The sequence below is a fragment of the Mesocricetus auratus genome, unplaced genomic scaffold (assembly GCF_017639785.1).
Source record: "Mesocricetus auratus isolate SY011 unplaced genomic scaffold, BCM_Maur_2.0 Super-Scaffold_100004, whole genome shotgun sequence".
NCBI lineage: Eukaryota > Metazoa > Chordata > Mammalia > Rodentia > Cricetidae > Mesocricetus > Mesocricetus auratus.
The window spans coordinates 92,457,241-92,477,030 of NW_024429189.1; the positions used below are offsets into that span (position 1 = coordinate 92,457,241).

Here is a 19,790-nt window from a genome sequence, read left to right on the forward strand (position 1 = left end):
GCTTTGCTCCTGGTGTCTGGATCCCTGAATCTCTACGTACCAGAGTGGAAAGAGAACCATGAGAGCAGGGGAGTCTGACAGCCTCCTCAGAAAAGTCTGTCTATTTACTCAGGATTACTGACAGTGTTAGAATGCTACCCACATAAGAGCTACTTGGCCTTTCAAAGGCAAAAGGCTTTCAGGTAACAGCATACAGAATATAAACCTTCAAGCTTTAAAATTATCCAATATTATTCCTCTAGCATTTGGCATGTTTCCAGTACCAAAAGTGTTTTTATGATACTTGTTTTGTAAGCACTAAAAAATATTTGCCCACTTAATTTAGTGTTATTTATTTAGAAACAGTGTCTCATGCAGTTTAGGGTAGCCTTAAAGTCACCTTGTTCCCCAGGATGGCCTTGAACTCTTTCTTATTCCTACTGTCCCTGTCAAGTCCTGCAATCACAGGCATGTGCCACCAGCCAGGCTGGTCTCATTATACAGCAGAATTGACACATACAACTTACTCTAGAACTATTGTCATTAAATTGCAAGGCTATGGGCTGGAGAGATGCCTCAGAGGTTAAGAGCACTGGCTACTCTTTCAGAGGCCCTGAGTTCAATTCCCAGCAACCATATGGTGGCTCACAACCATCTGTAATGAGACCTAGTGCCCTCCTCTGGAGTGAGGCATACATACAGCCAGAACATTGTATACATAATAAATAAATAAAAATCTTAAGAAAGTTATAAGGCTATTATCAGAATAACCTTAATCTGCCTATTTAGATGGGAAAAATACAAAGAATGGCAATAAACTATCTCAAGAAAGAGAAGTGTGTGTGTGTTGGGGGGGTAATGAGGCTGATTCTGAGAACACTGGTCAGGCGTACAAAAAGAGATACTAAATGACATAGAGAATATCTTGTGTTCAATACCTGAGGGTAAGAAAACTTAAAAGAAAAAAAAAAGGAATGAAATATATAAAACCACCATTGCTTTTGTTAACCACCACACATTTTAGAAGAACCAATCTCCCTTACCACCTTCCCTTTACCAAAGGAATGATATATAAAACCACCATTGCTTTTGTTAACCACCACATTCTAGAAGAACCAATCTCCCCTGGCCACCTCCCTTTATCAGCTATCACCATGCATCTGTGGTGGTATCATGCTTGTACAAATAAAGCCTTGATTACAGAGCACCTATTTACACTGTCACAGAACAAGTTCTTCTCAAGGAATTTAGTCTAATTAAATATCACACTTTGTGACTGATGTTCAGTATTTAACATCCCCAACTGCTAAAGGAAGACTGGGGGCGCAGCTTCAATGGGAACAAACACTTGTTTAGCATGCTCAATGCAGTTCAGATGTAGACACAATTTCATCAAAAACAGAACTATGATAGGCAAATGGAAAATGAACTGAATACAGTCTGCTCAAGTCATTTGCAGGTAATACCTAAAGATACTATTAAAAGAGATTAGCCTGGACTTATTACCTTCAAATGTTAAATCAGAACAAGAATCAAGGAAATGGAACACATTACTTTTGAAGCACACTAGTAATTATTAACTAGACCTTTTCTTTAAAACAAAACAAAACAAACATAACAAAACAACCCCCCCCCCAAAGTTGTGACAGCCATGGTAGCACATGCCTGTCTACCAGCACTTGGGAGGCAAAGGGGGGGAGGTCTAGGAGCCCAGGGCCACCCTTGACCACACAGCTAGTTAAGATGCCAGCTGTGATACAAGAGATGGTTTCAAAATGAAAAGCAACTATCGAAGCAGCAGCACCCAAACCCACAGAACTCTTACTTTAAATAACACAATGACAAGAGGAAAAACTCCAGTCTAACCTGTTTAGAAGTGGAGATATAATCAAGGATAGAATTAATGGACTTCTCAGAATAGTTCCTGGTTACTGCACTCCGAATATAGGTCAAGAGTTGCTTATATCTGTTCATCATTTCTGGAAAGTTTGTCTGTGAGGAAAGAAAAATATATGATTGGAGACAGGGCCAGGATTCAGTACAAACCACTGCCCACTGAACTGGACCTCCCACAATTCACGATATACTCTTGTAAAGGAGGAAGAACACTACAGACATGTTACCTTACACACAAGATGACACAAACCAATGTCGGAATTCGGCCTACTAAACAGATGAAACTTGTATATTTTCCATGTTTCAAATATTCCTCTTCAATGCACAACACATTTGATTAGAAAACTACTAAGATATCTACTAAACAAAAGAAGCAGATTTTAATTTTCAAATGTAGTGGCCAATAACTATGCAGATATCAACTATTTCTCTTCTAAATAAAGATTCACCCTAACTTTCTAACAACAGTTACATGTTTCATTTCTCCCTTGAACTGGCTGGCTTTCCATAAGGTCAAAGAGCCTCTTCTAGTCTCAGGATTCCTCCTCACATAAGAAAATTATCCCATGGTGTATGGAGGATCTGGGAGGAGTTGGGGGAGGGGAAACTGTACTTTGCCATTGCAACATTATGTTGTATGACTGTTTATAAACTGTTTTGGATTATTCCAGAACACAAGAAAGATTGGGAGAAACAAAAGGATACCAGTGAAATGGAATGTCCACCAGTTAGATATTTGGGGTGGGTTATGTAAGTCAATGTTAGAGTCCAACTACATAATCTGGTCTAGTCTCTAATTGCTATTAACCTCTTTTGTTGAGTTGTTTCTTTCAGGGAATGGTGCATTGGCAGGTATAAATACTTTCTTATGGTTATTAGGGTAAGGAATTAGGGAATCTGTTTTTCTAACTATGGAAGTTTCATGAGGACATAACTAACAAGGACTATTCTATAAGCAACCTGTAGTTACAGAATGTTTCCTTTAGAAAGAGAAAAGATTGTCTCAACTTTGGCATTATATTTTAGTACTAAAACAGGATTTTAGAAAAAGGTACTTCTGAATTATTTCTCACCATACTTAACTTCAAGCTCACTGTTGCAATCTGAGTGTTGAAATGTCCCCCTGCAGGCAGGCTTGTGTTTGAATACCTGTTTGGTAGACTGTTTGAGAAGGTTGTGGGAGTTCCAGGAAGAGGATGCAAGTCCTTGAGTGACAGTTGTAAGGTTACATACCAACCCCACTTCCTGTTCACACTCTGTTTCCTTAGTACACACGTACACGACTAGTCTCCTATGCCTGCTACCATGACATTCCTGCCTGCTGTCACATTTTCCTTGCTATGTTAGACTGTATCCCTCTGAACTGTAAGCTAAAATAAGCCCTTTCTTCCTTAAGAAGTTTTTGTCAGGGTAATAATCACAGCAATGAGGAAATAACTAAGATACTTACCCTTCCCCCAATTATTTGTGAGGGCATGTAAAATATAATTTGTGCCATGCCATGAATGTGGAGGCCAGAGACCAGCTTGTGTGAGCTGATTCTCTCTTTCCACCACATGGGTCCCAGGGATTGAACTCAGGCTGTCAGACCTGATGGCAAGCACCTTTCTTTATCCACTCACCTTGATAGGTCTAAGACCCTCATTTTAAAAAGTGTTAGACATGGTAGTGCATTATTTTAATCCCAGCACTAAGAAGGCAGAGGCAGGTGGCTCTGTGAGTTTGAGGGCAGCTTGGTTTGCAGGACAGCCAGGTCTAAATAGACTCTGTCTCAAAACGAGGCAGGGTGGGTGGGGGGAACATACCAGCAGGGAACTTAAAAATTATGTTAATTTTAATTAAAGATTGAAGAGAAGATTAAGTAAATAGGCTGTACACAGATCAAGTGAAACAGACCCTTCTAACTGTACTGCCCAACACTGCAAAACTACATAGGATCTATTTAGAAAATGAGCACAGACACCAGTGATTATTTGTGTGGTCTTCTACTTACAGATGCTGTGAAGACCAGGAAGACCGTACAATGATACAGCTAACCCTTTGTTATCTTTCCTAGCTCTGTTCAAGGTAAAATAGAAAAACCAAGTGTTAAGGGCAGTCCACTGTTTAAATGGACTAAAACCTAAGCCACTGTTCTATGTGAAGATAGCAAGTATTAAAGGAATCATGTTTTCTGGCAAATCACAGCATCTTAAAAGTTGGTATTTGAAGTGACTATTTTATATGCCTTCTGACCTCAGTTTTGATCAAAGGGTTATTACCAAAATCACCAAAAACAATTTAGAGATTGCCAAGGACTTGTTAAAAGGTGTTTCCAAGTCTGACCGAGAACTCTGACATTTATAAATAGATAAGAAGATAGGGATATTTAAAATCATGTTTTTAATAAAAAAGTTGGTATTTAGCATTTAATGTTACTTTTTTTTTGTTAATTCAAAATCTCTGCCCCTTAGTCACTTGCTGCTTCCTCCACATTTAAATATTATTTTTATATAATTAAATATAGGAAACATTGGTGCAATATTATAAAAATAAACAGAAAGCATAGGGGCTTTGTGCAAAATCAGAAAGGATAAATGCAACACAGATGATTTTCTTTTGTCAGTTAGATTTAAATTAAATATATAAACTATTAACAATGTACATGTTTTGAATGGTTCTAATATTTGGGGTCAAAGACTTGAGCTCAAACATTTTACTGATAGTTTCTGCAGGAAAGGGTTAAGGAGCCACTCTTATTAAGGATGGGAGGGGATACCACAGTCAGAATACACCTGGAAGAGGCTAAAAGAGTGGAATAAGACAGTCCTGATGGCATGGAATCAAAGTATTACCTAGAGAGGAAGGAGGCATTCGGAAATACAGAAACCAGAAAAAGAAAGTGGTAACTGGTTTGTAGTGACTATTCCACCAGCCTGGCCTGGACCTGTTTAGCCTCTGCTCACCAGCACCCCCACTGTACTTTCTCTCAAATGTTCTTCCAAAGGTGGGATGGAGAGACACATTTGTAATCCTAGCATCCATGAGACTGAGTCAAGTTCAAGGTCAGCCTGGCCAACACAGTGAGTTCAAGGGCAACCAGAGCTAGATAGAAAAGGTGTTTAAATGAAGCTAAAAGAGAAGAAAAAAGTTCCGCAATCTCTGGTGATGTAAAATTCATGTCTGAAGTTAGCTCTCTTCTTTATTATTATTTTTTTTGTGTGTGTATGTGTGCATTTGCATGTCTACATGTGTATGTGTGAGTGTGTAAAGGATTGCTCAAGGACCCGGAACCCACCAGTTTGGCTAGAATGGCTAGCCACAAAGTCCCAGGAACCCTCCTGTCTTTATTTATTTCCCAGCACTAGGATTACAAGTGTGTGCTCAGCTTTTATGTGGGTTCTAGGCATATTGAACTCAAGCCTCCTTATACTTGTGAAGAAAGCCTTTATCAGGAAAGTAATCTCCCACCTCCTTTCCTCCACTTCTAACCTGCCGTCTTCACTTTTGTTTGCCTACTTAGGAAAAACTGACAACTGGCATGCAAGACCAGCTAACTAGCCACCACAATGATGTAGGAGAGAGATGATATCATCATGGACCAGAGTAGCAGAGTACAAAGCATCTTCTGAAGGTACTCAGGCCTTCTTGACTTGTTGATTGATGCTAGTGGGAAGAGACTCAGAGGTGTCAGGTATAATGCTAAAGTACTTGGTCCCAGTCAGTGGAGAAGAGCTCTTGGTAATGAATGGAATTTTTAAAATCCAAAATAAACCTCCAAAGCAAGTTTTTCAAAAACCTTATAAATAACGCACCTATAAATATGCAGTAATACACACAATGCACATTTAAGGGATAAGTTCATCCACAGAAAACATTTTTTTTCTTATATTAAATTAAAAAGCTAATAGTGGAGGGAGAGGACACAGGAGGGGTTGGAGGGAGGAAAGGGAAGAAACGATATAACTATTTTACTCAGAATTTTAAAAAGAAAAGATCAGTATTGCTGTAGTCATAATTTTTCAGTTCACACACGGACAGACATCAATATAACTTTAGAGAAGGAGACATGGGGTATGCAGCAGGAGGTTTCAATGTAGTTACTCATAATGAGTTTAATTTAATCTTACCAATTTGAAGTTAATCTTGATCATCTGTTTCAGTGCTTTGAACCCCCATTCTCCCTTCTCACCTTCGAGTTCCAAAACCTAAAATGAGGAGACATTTTTAGTCTTAAATATTAAAGCACTATGTTTGAATGAACTCTAAGCTTGAGTTCATTTTTATAAGTAACTCATGAAAAATATTTTCTCCAAAATTTTACTAGTTGTCAATGTAATTTTTAAGAGGATTAAAAGAGACTTCTTGGGATCCTTGGGGAAGTGAGCTGACTGTGTCATGTAAGATATTTGATTACACAGTCCCAGAAAGGACTCCCACCAATATTCATAAGTCAAGAAGTCAATGTGATCTGTACCCAGAACCAACAGGGTTATAGTAATAATAATAGTCCTGATCACAAGATTGTTTCTTTATTGTGGATTTTAGGACAAAGATCCTGCTTCACCAACAGCATAATTAGAAAAGACAACAGAACCCTTTCTGAAATACATGCTTAGTATCTACATGCAATCCTTCTGACAGGATTATCATAAATATCAGTTTTGAAATCAATTCCTTTGAATTTAAGGCACATGCCACAGTTCAGAAATAAAATGTCTGCCTCATGTGTTTGACACTTGGTCCCCAACTCACCTTGATCCTCAAAAGAGAGGCAGAGAGAGAGAGAGAGGGAGAAGGAGAGGGAGAGAGAGGAAGACGGAGAGAGAGAGGCAAAGAGAGAGGGAGAGGGAGATTGGGAAAGCATGGGATTTGGAACCTTAAAGACCATCTCCAGTGACACACTTCCATCTCCAAGTCCCACCAACTAGGGACCAAGCATTCCATTCAGACATATGTGATTCTCATGCATATTGGTCCACCGAGATGGGAAGAATCCCAGTGACATGCTCTGGTCAATATAGCTTTCCTGCTGTAAGGGACTACTGTATCTAAAACAGTGAACAGAGACAAATACTTCCACCCTTGTTTTTGGTCAGATATTTGGTAGTTGTAATGAGAAAAGTAATATAGCATCATTTAAAAAACAAACTTCAAGACATAAAATCAGTTGGAAATAGAAACCTTTTGGAAACTGCTTAGTGCTGCTTTTGGGTCATCTTCTTTCAATGCTTTGGAATTATAGTACTGATTTTCCAAATCCACGTTGGGCTCAGAGTTACTATCTTCGGAGTACTCCTGTGTATTGGAAAGAGAGATAATCAATGAGAAAAAAGTCACAAATGGCACTATAAAAAGTGAATGTTGCTAGGATAAAAAATTATTTTTGTATAAAACAACCTTGACACTGATCTTATTTTACAAATGCAGAATAAACTATACAGTGAGATAGAAATTACTTTTCTAGATCAAAACTAGCACTTCCAAAGGCTGAAAGGGGGCATAAGGGTAAGAGTGCTTGCTATGCAAGCATTAAGACCTGAGTTCAAATCTCCATCATGAATGTAAAGAACCAGGCCTAACTGTAAAAGTACCTGTAACCCCAGGTCATGTGGAAGAGTGAAGTGGGCACCCTGAGGACTGGGGGGGGAGGCTTGTGGCTACCAGTATAGTCCCAGGTTCAGTGCGATGAGGAAACCTGACACCATCCTCTGTCTTCCACATTGTCCACTCACACATGTGCATATATCAAACATACACACTAAACAAGCAAAATTTAAAAAAATGCAACAACTTTCATTCTGTGAAATCGATGAGTATTTTGTAATCCTCATTAATACATTAAAATCTTAGCACTATTTTACTTTGCTTATTGCTTCTTGGTCTTTGTTTTGTTTTTCAAAGCAGAACTCTCTGCAGCCCTAGCTATCTTGGAACTCACTATATACACCAGGCTGGCCTTGAACTCAGAGATATATGACTGCCTCTGCCGTTTGAGTCCTGGCATTAAAGGCATGCACCACCACCATCCGGCTTACATTGCTTCTTATAGCAACTGCTTGTTTTTTTTTTTTTTTTAAGCAACCTTTCACTTCTGATGTATTATTTTTCAGTAAGAACTAAATTTACATGGTGGAAAAAACCTTCACACATCTAAGGACCCTGCATTTCAGCTTACTTATTTGGATGTTACAAAGCTATCTGGACTGGCGAGATGGCCTGGCAGATGTGTGTGCAGGTCAGAGCACAGCCTGTCAGGGTCTGTGGCAAGGGTTCTAACCTGCTAACTGGTTCAAAAAAATATGATTTTAGATGGCCACAAAATAAAGATTATTTTCTCCACACCTACAAGTCATTACAAATGGGTAAGTTTATATCAAAAGAATGGTACTGGAGGGAAAGGGAATAGACACAAAGACATGAATAGTAGAGCTGTTTTAAATTAAAATAGTTTATTTCTTCAAAAAATATACACAGAATATCGTAAGGGCAGAGGCACAAAGAAAGTTTCACTAAGCATAACATTTAGGAAGCCCCGAAATACAAGATGGCTGTGTAATACACGCCCTTTGCAGAGCGAGATCACAAATGTCACTCGTTCTCACAGACTAAAGACCTATGAAATTCAGTCTAGTTTAACACTTGAAACTCCACTGGAGCACTTCCTTTAGAGACCAGACTAGGTAAAAAGCATCCATAATGATTCATTTTCTTGACTCTTGTAATTTGTCTATCACAGTGACAGTCACAGCTGGGTTTGAAAGACAGATGGGTCCACTGCCTAGAAGAAACAGATGAGGTAAGGAGCACGTGAAGGCAAGAGCAGCACACATGAGGCAACACAGCAGGAGCACACAGGGACACCCCAGTCACCCCAACTGCTTGCTCTTCAGCCACACACATCTCTACCAAAGAAAGTTTACCTTTCCATGAGCAGTACCGGCCTTTCTGATCGTCTTCTTAAAGTTCTGACCACATGTTAAACAGTCAGAATAACCTGCACAAAACATCTACTATCTAGACTATTTAATAAAAAATGACTTCCCATTGCTCACTAAGTCAGTTGAAAGCAGTAAGAATCTGACTCCTGCCCACAGCCAGCATCTCCTATGAAACTAACTCTTGTCTCACTCACAATGCTGCAGCTACCCTGGCCTTTGCTCAGACTCCTCTCCACCTTCACACAATATGCTTCTCTTTGCATTTCTCATCTGGGTATCTAGGATCTGGCTTCTTAAGATGTGGGTTACAATCCAATGCAGTCAAGGGGTGGGGTGAGGCACACAACACAGGACAGATGCATGCATGGGACCTGAATGTGAAGGGGGAATGCCACAAACATTTTGACAATAGTAAAAGGTATCTGAAAAAAAGACCAAAATTAATAACAAACCAAACATTTCTGGTAGTACTAGCCAGGTTACTCTGTGGACATCACTGCAACTTGGGTTGTGAACATAGAAAGAGACAATTTGCACTGTGGATGTCAATGAAAAATGTCTCAAACACCCTGGCTCGGACTTGACTAGTGCCTGTTATGAAATGTAGCGTAAGCCTCACATATAGTCTTCTACTCTTATAGAAGTACATGCCTTAATTACAGAGAAGAAAGACTTTAGTACTATTCTACAGATGTTCCTCAGACATCAAATTAGTATACTCTTGGATTGTATCGTTAAAAATTGCCGTTTGACTCACTAACTTGTTGAATAAAAAAATCTTTAAATGGATTTTGGTTTGGAATAAGGGCAGAATTTCAGTAATTTCCAAAATGAACCTAAACATGTCATTTTATATGTATTTATGTGAAGCAATAATGTCAGTACTGATGGTTACAGATCAAAGTATCAATCAATTGTGGAAAACAGTGAAGACACTGTTCTGTGTGTGTCCTACACTCAAAACTCACTTTCTGGTACAGCAAATACCAGAAAATTACCCTTTTGGCAACCCAAATCTTCTGAATGTAGCCCAGAATCTGGAAATGAATGAAAAATAATTCTGACTGCCATATCACAAAAAGTGTAAGACTTTGAACTCTTATTCAGTGTTCATTTATTTTTTGTTTTTTAGCCCAAAACATAAAATAAAAACAAAAACAAAAAATAAGGCGAGGGTCAAGAAGAGAAAGGCCAAGAGGCACGGTCCATGGCAGAATAAATCAAGGAATTTCCAGCAGCAAGGAAACAGAAAATGCCTCACAGACTGAAGAGATTAGCTTCAGTTAGTTACCTTTCACCCTGAGGCAACTATAACACGGCTGAAAGGAAGTTCTTTATATTTTCCTGCCGTACTGTAGCCAGTGTGCCTTCTTAGTCACAAAACAGCCCACTGGCTACTCCTGAGAGATGGATAAAAGACAATGGATGCCTGAGCTCAAGCAGTAGAATGAAGAAAAACAGAAGAGAATGTGGTTAAGAACAGAAGATGTGCAATGAATTCAAGATGCGAAATTAAAAAGACTACCTATGGGTGCTGGGAAAGGAAAACAAAGTTAGCCACAACAATCACTAATGGTTTAGTAACACAAGATAACAACCAGAATACAGAATTAGATGCATTAAGTACTTCTAAACTGAATTTGATTTTGCCAACTGAATAACGATTTGTACAAGTTTCAAAGAAATGTTTTTAGTAGTAACCAAAATTTCAGTTTGTGAATATCTTAAATAGAAGTTTAAGCAACATAAGTAAAATAAAGTCACTTGGATAGTATAAAAGGGATTTAAAAATCTTAAGGTTCAGTGACAATTTCAACCTACTGATAAAATAACTCTCCAAAGCAGTCTAGGATGATCCATCTATACAGTTTGGATCTACTCCCTTTCCCCCAAATATGCCACAGCATTTTGAATTGCTGTTTTAACACAAATCATACTTTTATCTTGGCCATACTGGAAACTGAATTCAGGCCTTATACATTTTGGGTAAAAGCTCCACCACCAGTGATTTTGCTTAATTCTTTTTATTTTCTGAGAAAAGGTCTTACTAAGTTGCCTAGGTTGGCCTTGTGCTTGCAATTCTCCTGCTTCAGTGTCAGCCTGCAGTTAGAGGCCGGAGTCACTAGCAGTAGCAAGTCATACTCTGGTTAGGAATCTACACAACTCCCTCTCCTTTCATTACTCCTTTGCAGCTCCTAGCCTTACTCTCCTTGTTTAATGTACTCACAAAGGCTTTCCTTTTTGATCCCCTAGTTCTTTTTAGCAGAACCAACTGCTCCTACATTCATGCTTCTCTCTACATGACATACATGTAAGCTTATGGGCTTAATGTCTACTCCTCTCAACCTCAGTATGAACAACAACCAACAACTACTTTTTTTTTTTGAGATAGGGCCTCTAGGATAGCTCTGGCTGTCCTGGAATTCAAATTCACTCTGTAGACTAGGCTGGCCTCAAACTCACAGAGATCTTGCTTCTGCCTCCCTATTTATTTTCACACTCATGCCATCAGTACAGGCTCTAAGGAAGACTCATTAGGAGAACAGACCCATCAGCAGAGTGTTTCCCGGGACTTGCCCACTTCTAGCCATCTGCATCAGAGGCAAAGGACACTGGGAGGTAGAGGGGAATGGAGCATAATTTGTTTTTGTAAATTTTTATTTAAATTAGAAGCAATCTTATTTTACATATCAATCCCAGTTCCCTCTTCCTCCCATTCTCCCATACTCCCCCCACTCCCGGACCATTATTCTTAAATACCAGATATAACATCATTTGTGTTTCAACTATCCAAACTTAAAAAAAAAAGTCTCACTCAAGTTAACCTGCACTAATTTATAATTCATGGTATAAATAGGAATCATCTTTTTATTCATCCCAAACTTTCATTTTCAGATGAAATTTTCAAGGAGAGACATAATACCATGTGACCTAGGATCTATTTCTCATTCTCAAATGTGTTCTTTGGGTTTACGGATGTAATTGTCCCAATGCTTTTCGTTGTCTGCTAAATTTGAGGTTCCTTTTCCTTGTTGGAGGCTTCTTGTTCTCCCCAAAGCCCAGATATTCACATAGGATATAACATATACATAAATCATTTTGGATGCTCATGGCTTACAAACAAACTTACCATGGCACGTTTTAAAATGTTTTATTATGACAAAATGTATTTATGTATGCTTATTACCAATTCATTGACTTAATTTTATCATCACCACACAAGCGCTGTCAGTTGCTTATTTTAGCTGCCCTTGTTTAAAACTCTAAGATTCTTTATATAAAGTATATCAATAAACTAATAGGCCCTTTTGAAAATTCACAGAAACTTTTATTCTAAATCAGTATTATTCTTTGACTGCAGCTTTAAGAAGCAGTGTCCAACAACAATGACGTGGATTATAGTTAACACTTCTGAAGAAAACTACCTTTAGTGGAGTTAAATGTTTTTGGTTTTAGTGAACTGTTTTTAATCTAAGACAGCATTATCCAGTTTAACAGTTTACCTTAACTGCCAGTATAATTTTCAGTTACTGTTTTAAAAAAAAGATTTATTTTATGTGTAAGAGTGTTTGTATGTATGTATGTATGTACACCATATGCATACCTGGTTCTGCAGAGGCCAGGAGAAGATATTGGATCCCCTGGAACTGGAGTTACAGATAGTCATAAGCCACCACATGGGTGCTGGGAACCGAACTCGGGTCCTCTATCAGAGCAACCAGTGCTCTTAATCTCTGAGCATCTTTCTAGGCCCATTTTTCTTTTTTAAGTTACACATTGTTTATAATACTGCAGACTGAAAACAGGCCAAATTGTTAACAGAGAACCAGTCAACAAAATACAGTACCTACATATGATCTTTGAAGCTGTAAAAAGAGCAGTGAACTGGCAAAAGGGCTCAGTGGGTAAAAGGTGCTTGCTGACAAGTTTGACAACTGGGATTTTAGCCATGAACCCACAGAGTGGGAGAGACCAGGCTCCTGCAAGTTGTCTACTGACATCCACATGCATGGAGTTGCGCACGCGCACACGCACACACACAAAGTTATAAAAATGTTTTCAAAAGAGTAATATTTTTGCATCTCTCAGGTAAATTAAGAATACATAAACCATACCCTGATTAAATAAATGAAGGAGGCACGGATGTTTAAATTGGTTGCTTATGAGAACTGGGCAGATAAGGACTTAAGAGTGCAAAATTTTATGTCTGTAAATGCAAGCATATCTGTGACAAGAGATTCTGTTGGATATTCTGTAGCTAAATCTCATCCTCCACCCCCCCCAAAAAAAAACACAAAAAGAAAAAGCTGCGGGCATTAAAAATATATTAAAACTAGAAAAAAGCATACCAATAACTATTCATTCACTAATGTCAACTATGATTTAGACCAAGGGAACATTAGTTTGGTGAAACTATTCTATTTTATAGATAGCAGTTTCCACACAATTCATTTAAGTAATTACGCTCAAATATAAATATCCTGGCCATAAAACAGAATTTTAGAGAATAACTTTGAAAATAAAATCAGTTTGCTTAAATTATTTCTGGAACTATTAGATTAATACAAATATAGATTAACTTGTTATAAGAGACAGTTGAAAATAAGCCTAAGTTAAAGGCTAAGCCTTCATAATTAATACGCTTCCTTGTTGTTGTGAGCTGGCAGCCTAAAGAAAAATCCGCCTACAAACATTTGAATTAATTAGTTAATTCGAACAGAATCATGTAGTTCAGCCCAGCCTCTAGCTCAGAATGTAGCCAAGAATGGCCTTGAGCCTCTGATCCATTCTGCTGCTTTCTACCACCCAAGTGATAAAGGGTGTCAGAAGTGTGTTACCACATCTAGTACACTTGGTGCTAAAAACCAAACCCAGGGCTTTTGAGATGTGAGGGCAGCACTCTAGCAAGTGAGCCACACATCCTATTCCACTTAATAAATAAAATGAAGAGATAACCAATTTTCTAACACACATTTAACCCCTCCAATCCAAAAAACCAAATCAAATACCCCCCCCAAACAATGCTAGCTTGGACTGATGCTGCAGGCCTGTCATGCTCACTATTCTAGAGAAGTTCAGGGCCAGCCTGGGCAAACTAGTAAGACCCCATCTCATACCTGGTATGAAACAGCAGCCATCCTCACCCTTTTAAACACATAATAATTAAAGGCTACTGACTAGCAAAAGAAAATAAATTACCTGAAAGATGCTATGCTACAAACATCTTAACTGTCAGTAAAAGGGTTATAACAGTCTCCACTACTTGATATACGATTGGGAATCTAGAATGCAAAATGGATGAGAAGAGCTACTGAACAGTCTAGGAAGAAAAAAAAATCAAAATTTAATTTTGCAATAGTGTAAACTCCTAACTATATTAAGGTTTTTCTCTTTCTTTTTTTTTTTTGTTTTAAGTTGAAACTGCATATTCAACTTCATTATATGGTAAATGTAGTAGGCCTTGAAAAGCTGGGGAAACAGCCAAGTACAAACACTGTCTAATTAAAAAGCTTCCAAAGCCGGGTGTGGTAATGCATGCCTTTATTTCCAATACCTGGGAAGCATACTGAATTCCAAGCAAACCATGGCTACACTGTGAGACCCTGTCTCAAAGCAAAAAACTTCCACAAACTAGTAAAGTCTAGTAGCGTATTTTGAAAGATTCTCATCTTCATTTCTATATTGTATTTTCAAGTTAATCCTAGTGCTAGCATTCACTCATTTAAAATTCATGTATTTAACAGACTATTATCAGGAAAGGAGATAAGTAAAGATATTTTAAAAACATTACAAGCTAAAATTACAAACATTCAAAAGAAACATTTGATAATCTAAAAACTACCTGTAATAGAAATAAAAGCAAAATGACAGAGAAAAGTTTAGTTATCACAACTAATATATTAATGAACTGCTGGTATCTGTTTAAAATTGCCTTGTATATGAACAAACTAATACAAAAAAATGCTACATTTAAACAATTACCAAAATATCTACTATGACTCTCCAGTCACAGCATTTACCTCTTCCTTTTGCAAAATATGCCTTTCTGCAAAATGCAAAAATTTAAAAAAAATTAGAAGTGATTTACAGATTCACCCATACAAAGAAGTCACACAGTAAGTCAAACCCAAAAAATTCATGTTTTGAGAATGTGGCACTTAAAAGATTAACCAGACTTCTCAAAGCATGTACTCCACGACTTTACCAAAACACAACATCTCTGTAACTTCTATGGACCAAAGAAAATGCTTCTCAATTAAGGGGATCAAGAGCATTTTTCTTAGGCCTCACACAGGTGTGAGTTTCTGACTATCAACTTAAAACGAGGGGCCAGTTTAAAACCTGTAGATTCATTTACAAATTAAACCTTAAAAAGAAATCACTACCAAACTAAGCAAGTTTGTTTACTTCTATGCTGTTGATGATTCAAACACTGATGCTGGGAAATTTAAGTCAAGGAAAAAAGCCATTAGTTCCTATTCCCTTAACTCTTACCTCTCCCATGTCTAACCAAACAAAAAGCAAACCCTTCTTCTCAGCCTGTCATTTCTTAGAGAACGGAACAAGCAGCGTTACTACTTTACCCCGCTTCTATTCTTGCTTTGAACCTTTACTTGGGACCCAAGCTGACCCTGGACGAGCCTCTCAAGCTGTTTTTTCCCCCGAGTTTTGCAGTCAGGTCTGGGAGCAGGATGGGCCCCCCGCGAGTTTTCACCCGCTTATCCTCTGGCACGGGCTCAGGGCCAGTGCGAAGAAGAGGTGGGCCTGCGGGGGCCCAGACCTCAGCGCCGGGCCCTGGCGGCTCGGCGGCGGGCAGGGAGGCGCGAGCACAGGCCGGGGCCGGCCACCTGCGCTATCCCTGGACCCCGCGGCCTGGCCGGACCGCCGCCTCCCTCCCTCCCTCTCTGCCCAGGCCCTATAGGCCCGTGGCGCCCGGCGAGGAGGGAACCCCGTCACCGTGCAGGGAGGGACGGGGCCGAAGCGTCCCGGGGGGAAGCTGCAGTCGCTCGGTCTCGGTCCCACCGCCACACCCCACTTCCAGCCCCGGGCCCGCTCCCTGCGCCTCACCAGGTCGTAGTCCTCCTCATCATCGCACATGAAATCATCCTCCATGTCAGACATCTTGGCCGGAGCGGGGGAGGGGGCAGGAGAAATTAGAGACAGCCTCCTCCCACAGTCCACCGCGGCCCAGAAGCGTCACTCCCGCTTCCCCTCGCCTTCCGGTCTCTCCTAGACAAAACAAGCGCATTCCGGAACCAATGAGCTCGACCTTGAGACGATCTACTACGGCCCCCGAAGGAAGCGCACAGCTCTCTCTTCCTGCGTGACAGTTGGTGCCTTAGCAACTAAGCGTAGCAACTGGGAAATCGGATGTTGCGGGTCCCATCTGAGGGCTTTCGGAAACCTTCTAGCAGTTTCCAGCGTCCTAGGTGAGGGAACTGTCTCCTTCCTTGCCTGGGACTCTGGAACCGTCTCTTTCTAATGAAACATGCCCGTCCTATATGACAGGTAGCGTGCCTCTGCCATTGTTATCTATGTGTTTTTATTCCAAAACTTGAATTTATAGCAACACAGTTTCCACGTAATGTTTTATTTCTAGTTGGCAAAAAAAGTTCTGTGGATATCCAAATTTAGATATGTATAAATCATTCAATTATTTAATGAATCCTAAACGGGCATTAACTGCTTTCAGAATCAAATTGAAGTAGCAGTTGATGACAGTTTTTTTTTTAATGCGTTGTACAAAACCATTATAGAGTTCAGAATGAAGAAAAAAGTTAAAGTAAGGCAAACTCTGATTTTTTTTCGTAACCTTCCAAGCTTTGTACACTTCATCTCACAAATGCTGTATAGTTATAAAATAGATATAATTCTAGGATTTCAGTCCAATTGTGTATCTAAACAGATCAGTTAAAGGGTCCCAAATCTCCGGGGGGATAAAACCCTTTTTTATCTTCATCTGGTACAGCTGATGTTGAGCAGAGTTCAGCTTTAACATTCATGACATTCTGTTGAATCCTTAAAGGCCCAGCGTGGCTGTGCTCCAGTGACTTCTGGAGTTGTATCTGATGTTACCAGTTTTCATCTGAATCCATTGGGAACAGGATCATTTTGCTTTTGTTTCTAGGTCTGGAATTACTTGGTTCCAAAAATCTTGTGAGAAGACACATTGAGAAATAGGCATGGCAGTGGTTGTATTATTTCTATATTGAACATACTGTGAACAAATTTATTGTTATACATTCAGAATGTTACAAAATATTGCTTTGAATATCATTAACATTTTTTTTTTTTGGTATCCTTTGAGCTGAGGAGAGAACTCAGCCTTGTAGCCTGACACTTAATTGTTTTTTAGGAAAATATTACAAGAAGCAATTTCAGACAGTTAAAAAAATTATCATTCAAAGTAATATCTTTTTGGCCATAGTTTTTCTAACAATAATATCACCTTTCCTGTAACCACATAGTTTTACTAATAGTCTTTTCTTCTCAATATTTTATCACAAGAAATTTCAGATCTAAAACACATTTGATTTTTAGTGGACACAAATATACCATCTATCAGCCTTAATGTTGTGTAATTCCTGGATCAACCCAAAGATTCATTAAAACAACACATTGCTTTTATGTGCAGCTGGGATTAAAGGCGTGCGCCACCAACGCCCGGCTGGCTCCAAAATATTTTTAAAACAGCATTTATTGAGGTGTAATTTAGCTGTGTTGTGGTAAGTTAAGCTGCACAAACTTATCAAACATTTGGATAAATTTTTGCCAAGTATTTATACCTATGAAATGATTATCATAAGAACTTAATGAGCTTATTAAACTAAAGATGTTTCTTGATAGATTTTTTCTGAAATTCTTTGATGATCTGTATCTTCTGCCTCATGTTTTTCTTAGGCCTCCAGTGGTCTATTATTCAATACTGTAGATGAGTTTACAATTTCATGAACCTTATATGTAAGTTGAAATAAACATGATGCATTCTAATTTATCTGACTTCTTTTATCCATGTTGCTTGCATCAGTTGGTTGTTAGAATTTATTGCTGTGTGTTCTGTTTTTGGATATCCCATAATTATCTTTCTGTTAATGGATATGTGAGGTTTTTCAAGTCGTAGTTATAATATAAATAAAATTGCTGTGAACATTTGTGTGCAGGTTGTGGTGTAAGCATGGTAGACTGATTCCAAGATGGCCTTTCATCCATGCTGTTTGATGGTTTTTTGTCCCTTGAGTATGGGTAGGCCATGATTTGCTCCTAATCAAAATGATGGAGAGAAGTTGATAAACATTGTTACATGTACATTATCACTTTAAACAAGATCAAGACTGTATTAGTAGCAGACATTGTGTCCTTTGCTGTCTTCAAGAAGCACAAGTGCTGAAGTTGGTGTGATGGTTAAGCCATTGACTGGTTTTCAAGACAGGGTTTCTTTGTGTAGTCCTGCAGCTTGCTCTGTAGACCATGCTGGCCTCACACTCAGAGATCTGCCTGTCTCTGCCTCTGCCTCTACCTCCGCCCCCCACCTCCTGAGTACTGGGATTAAAGGCATGTACCACCGCTGCCTGGCTGGTTAAGCTTCATTGTCAAATGGACAAAATCTGGAATCACCCAGAAGTCAAGCATGTGGGTATGCCTGTGAGGGGTTACCTGTGTTAGCCATGTGCTCTTGGGTGTGAATCCTTCCCCAGTTGAGACTCTTTAAATAGAAGACCCACCTAAGACACACCCTGACTTTTTAGTGACAGAAATGGTAAGATGATAGTATGTATTGTTACATATTACTAAATTTGCGGTAATGATGTTATGAAGCAATGGACACAAACAAATCAATCCACAGATGATGGTTGGATCATACCAGAGGTGTATTTTCAATTTTGTAAGAAACTCCCAAAATGTTTTCCTGGGTAGTTTTGTCATTTAGCCTTCTAGTGCAATGTGCAAGAGTCCTACTTGTCTATCTTGTCACCATTTAGTATGAGCTCACCTATTTCACTTTTAGCTATTCTGTCAAGAGCATTGAACATTTTAGTGGCTGTGGTTTGCATTTCCTTAAGGCAGACGCTGTGTATGTGTGTGTGTGTGTGTGTGTTTGTGTTTCAGTTCTGTAACTGTATTTGACATTTAGCATTCGTTGTCAAGCACATTGACTGTCTATAAATTCTTTAATGTGACAACAATGACATAAGTTACCAAAGTGTAGAGCTTGTGAATCCTCATCCTCATTACACTTTCTGGACAAATGGATATGGATATGATATGGAACATTTCTTATTCATTTGACCCTGATAGCTTTATTGAGACTGGTATCAATACACATGTTTGGAGTCCCCATCTCCTTCATGACAAATTTCTGGGTCTCTTTGAGTGCCCTAGGGTCACAATTCTTGAAACTTACTCTATGGATGCATTTGTTGAGGAAGTCTCAGGTCACCACCTCATTGATGGCATGTCCTTTGTAGGAGTCATTCTTCCAGGTCTAAATTCGAAGGACCACATGTATTTCTTGGTTAAAAAATCTCTTCAATTTTTTTACAAGGTTGTTTATCTTATTACTGTTGCATGCTAAGGATTCATTTTACTTTTTTGTGTTGTATCTAAGAAAGCTTTGCTACACTTTAGGACACTGATTGCTGATTTGTTTAAAAGTAGGGTATAGGGGCCAGCTGGTAAGATATCTTATTGGGACTGATGCCTGCTGCCAAACTTGCTGACCTGAGTTCAATTCCTGTGACTCACGTGGTGGAAGGAGAGAACTGACACCAGAAGTCGTCCTATGACCTCTGCCCATGCACACACAAACTAAATGAATTTTAAAGAGTACAAGGTGTAAATTTCCCCTGTGAAGGTGATGTGAATATCTCCTCTCTCCCATTCCAAATAAGGGGAATTGACAGGCAGAGTCTCCATAAGCACTTGTTCTAAACCTTATGTCCCTCTTATTAGAAAGATTTGAGACTTTTGTGCATAAATTTAACACAGGAGAAAGCT

General features: G+C 39.0%; 2 protein-coding genes across 6 annotated transcripts in view; one reads left to right on the forward strand and one right to left on the reverse strand.

Moving 5' to 3' along the window:
• Positions 1–16,006, reverse strand: part of Cops2 (COP9 signalosome subunit 2) — a 29,426-nt gene extending 13,420 nt beyond the window's left edge. Inside the window, exons 1-4 of one of the 2 annotated variants that reach the window (XM_005068563.4) lie at positions 15,864–16,006; positions 7,039–7,152; positions 5,985–6,062; positions 1,846–1,971 (exon numbers count right to left, since the gene is read on the reverse strand). In XM_005068563.4, coding sequence (XP_005068620.1) covers positions 1,846–1,971; positions 5,985–6,062; positions 7,039–7,152; positions 15,864–15,917 — 372 coding nt within the window. In that variant the 5' untranslated portion in view covers positions 15,918–16,006. The remainder of the gene's footprint in view (positions 1–1,845; positions 1,972–5,984; positions 6,063–7,038; positions 7,153–15,863) is intronic. The other variant, XM_005068564.4, reaches the window with a different exon arrangement.
• Positions 16,007–16,062: 56 nt separating this feature from the next.
• Positions 16,063–19,790, forward strand: part of Galk2 (galactokinase 2) — a 117,736-nt gene continuing 114,008 nt past the window's right edge. For 2 of the 4 annotated variants that reach the window (XM_021226302.2, XM_040746217.1), the window contains exon 1: positions 16,063–16,225. In XM_021226302.2, the coding sequence (XP_021081961.1) occupies positions 16,167–16,225 (59 nt within the window). In that variant the 5' untranslated portion in view covers positions 16,063–16,166. Of the gene's footprint in view, positions 16,305–19,790 lie in introns of all 4 variants that reach the window. The other 2 variants (XM_013112386.3, XM_013112387.3) reach the window with 2 other exon arrangements.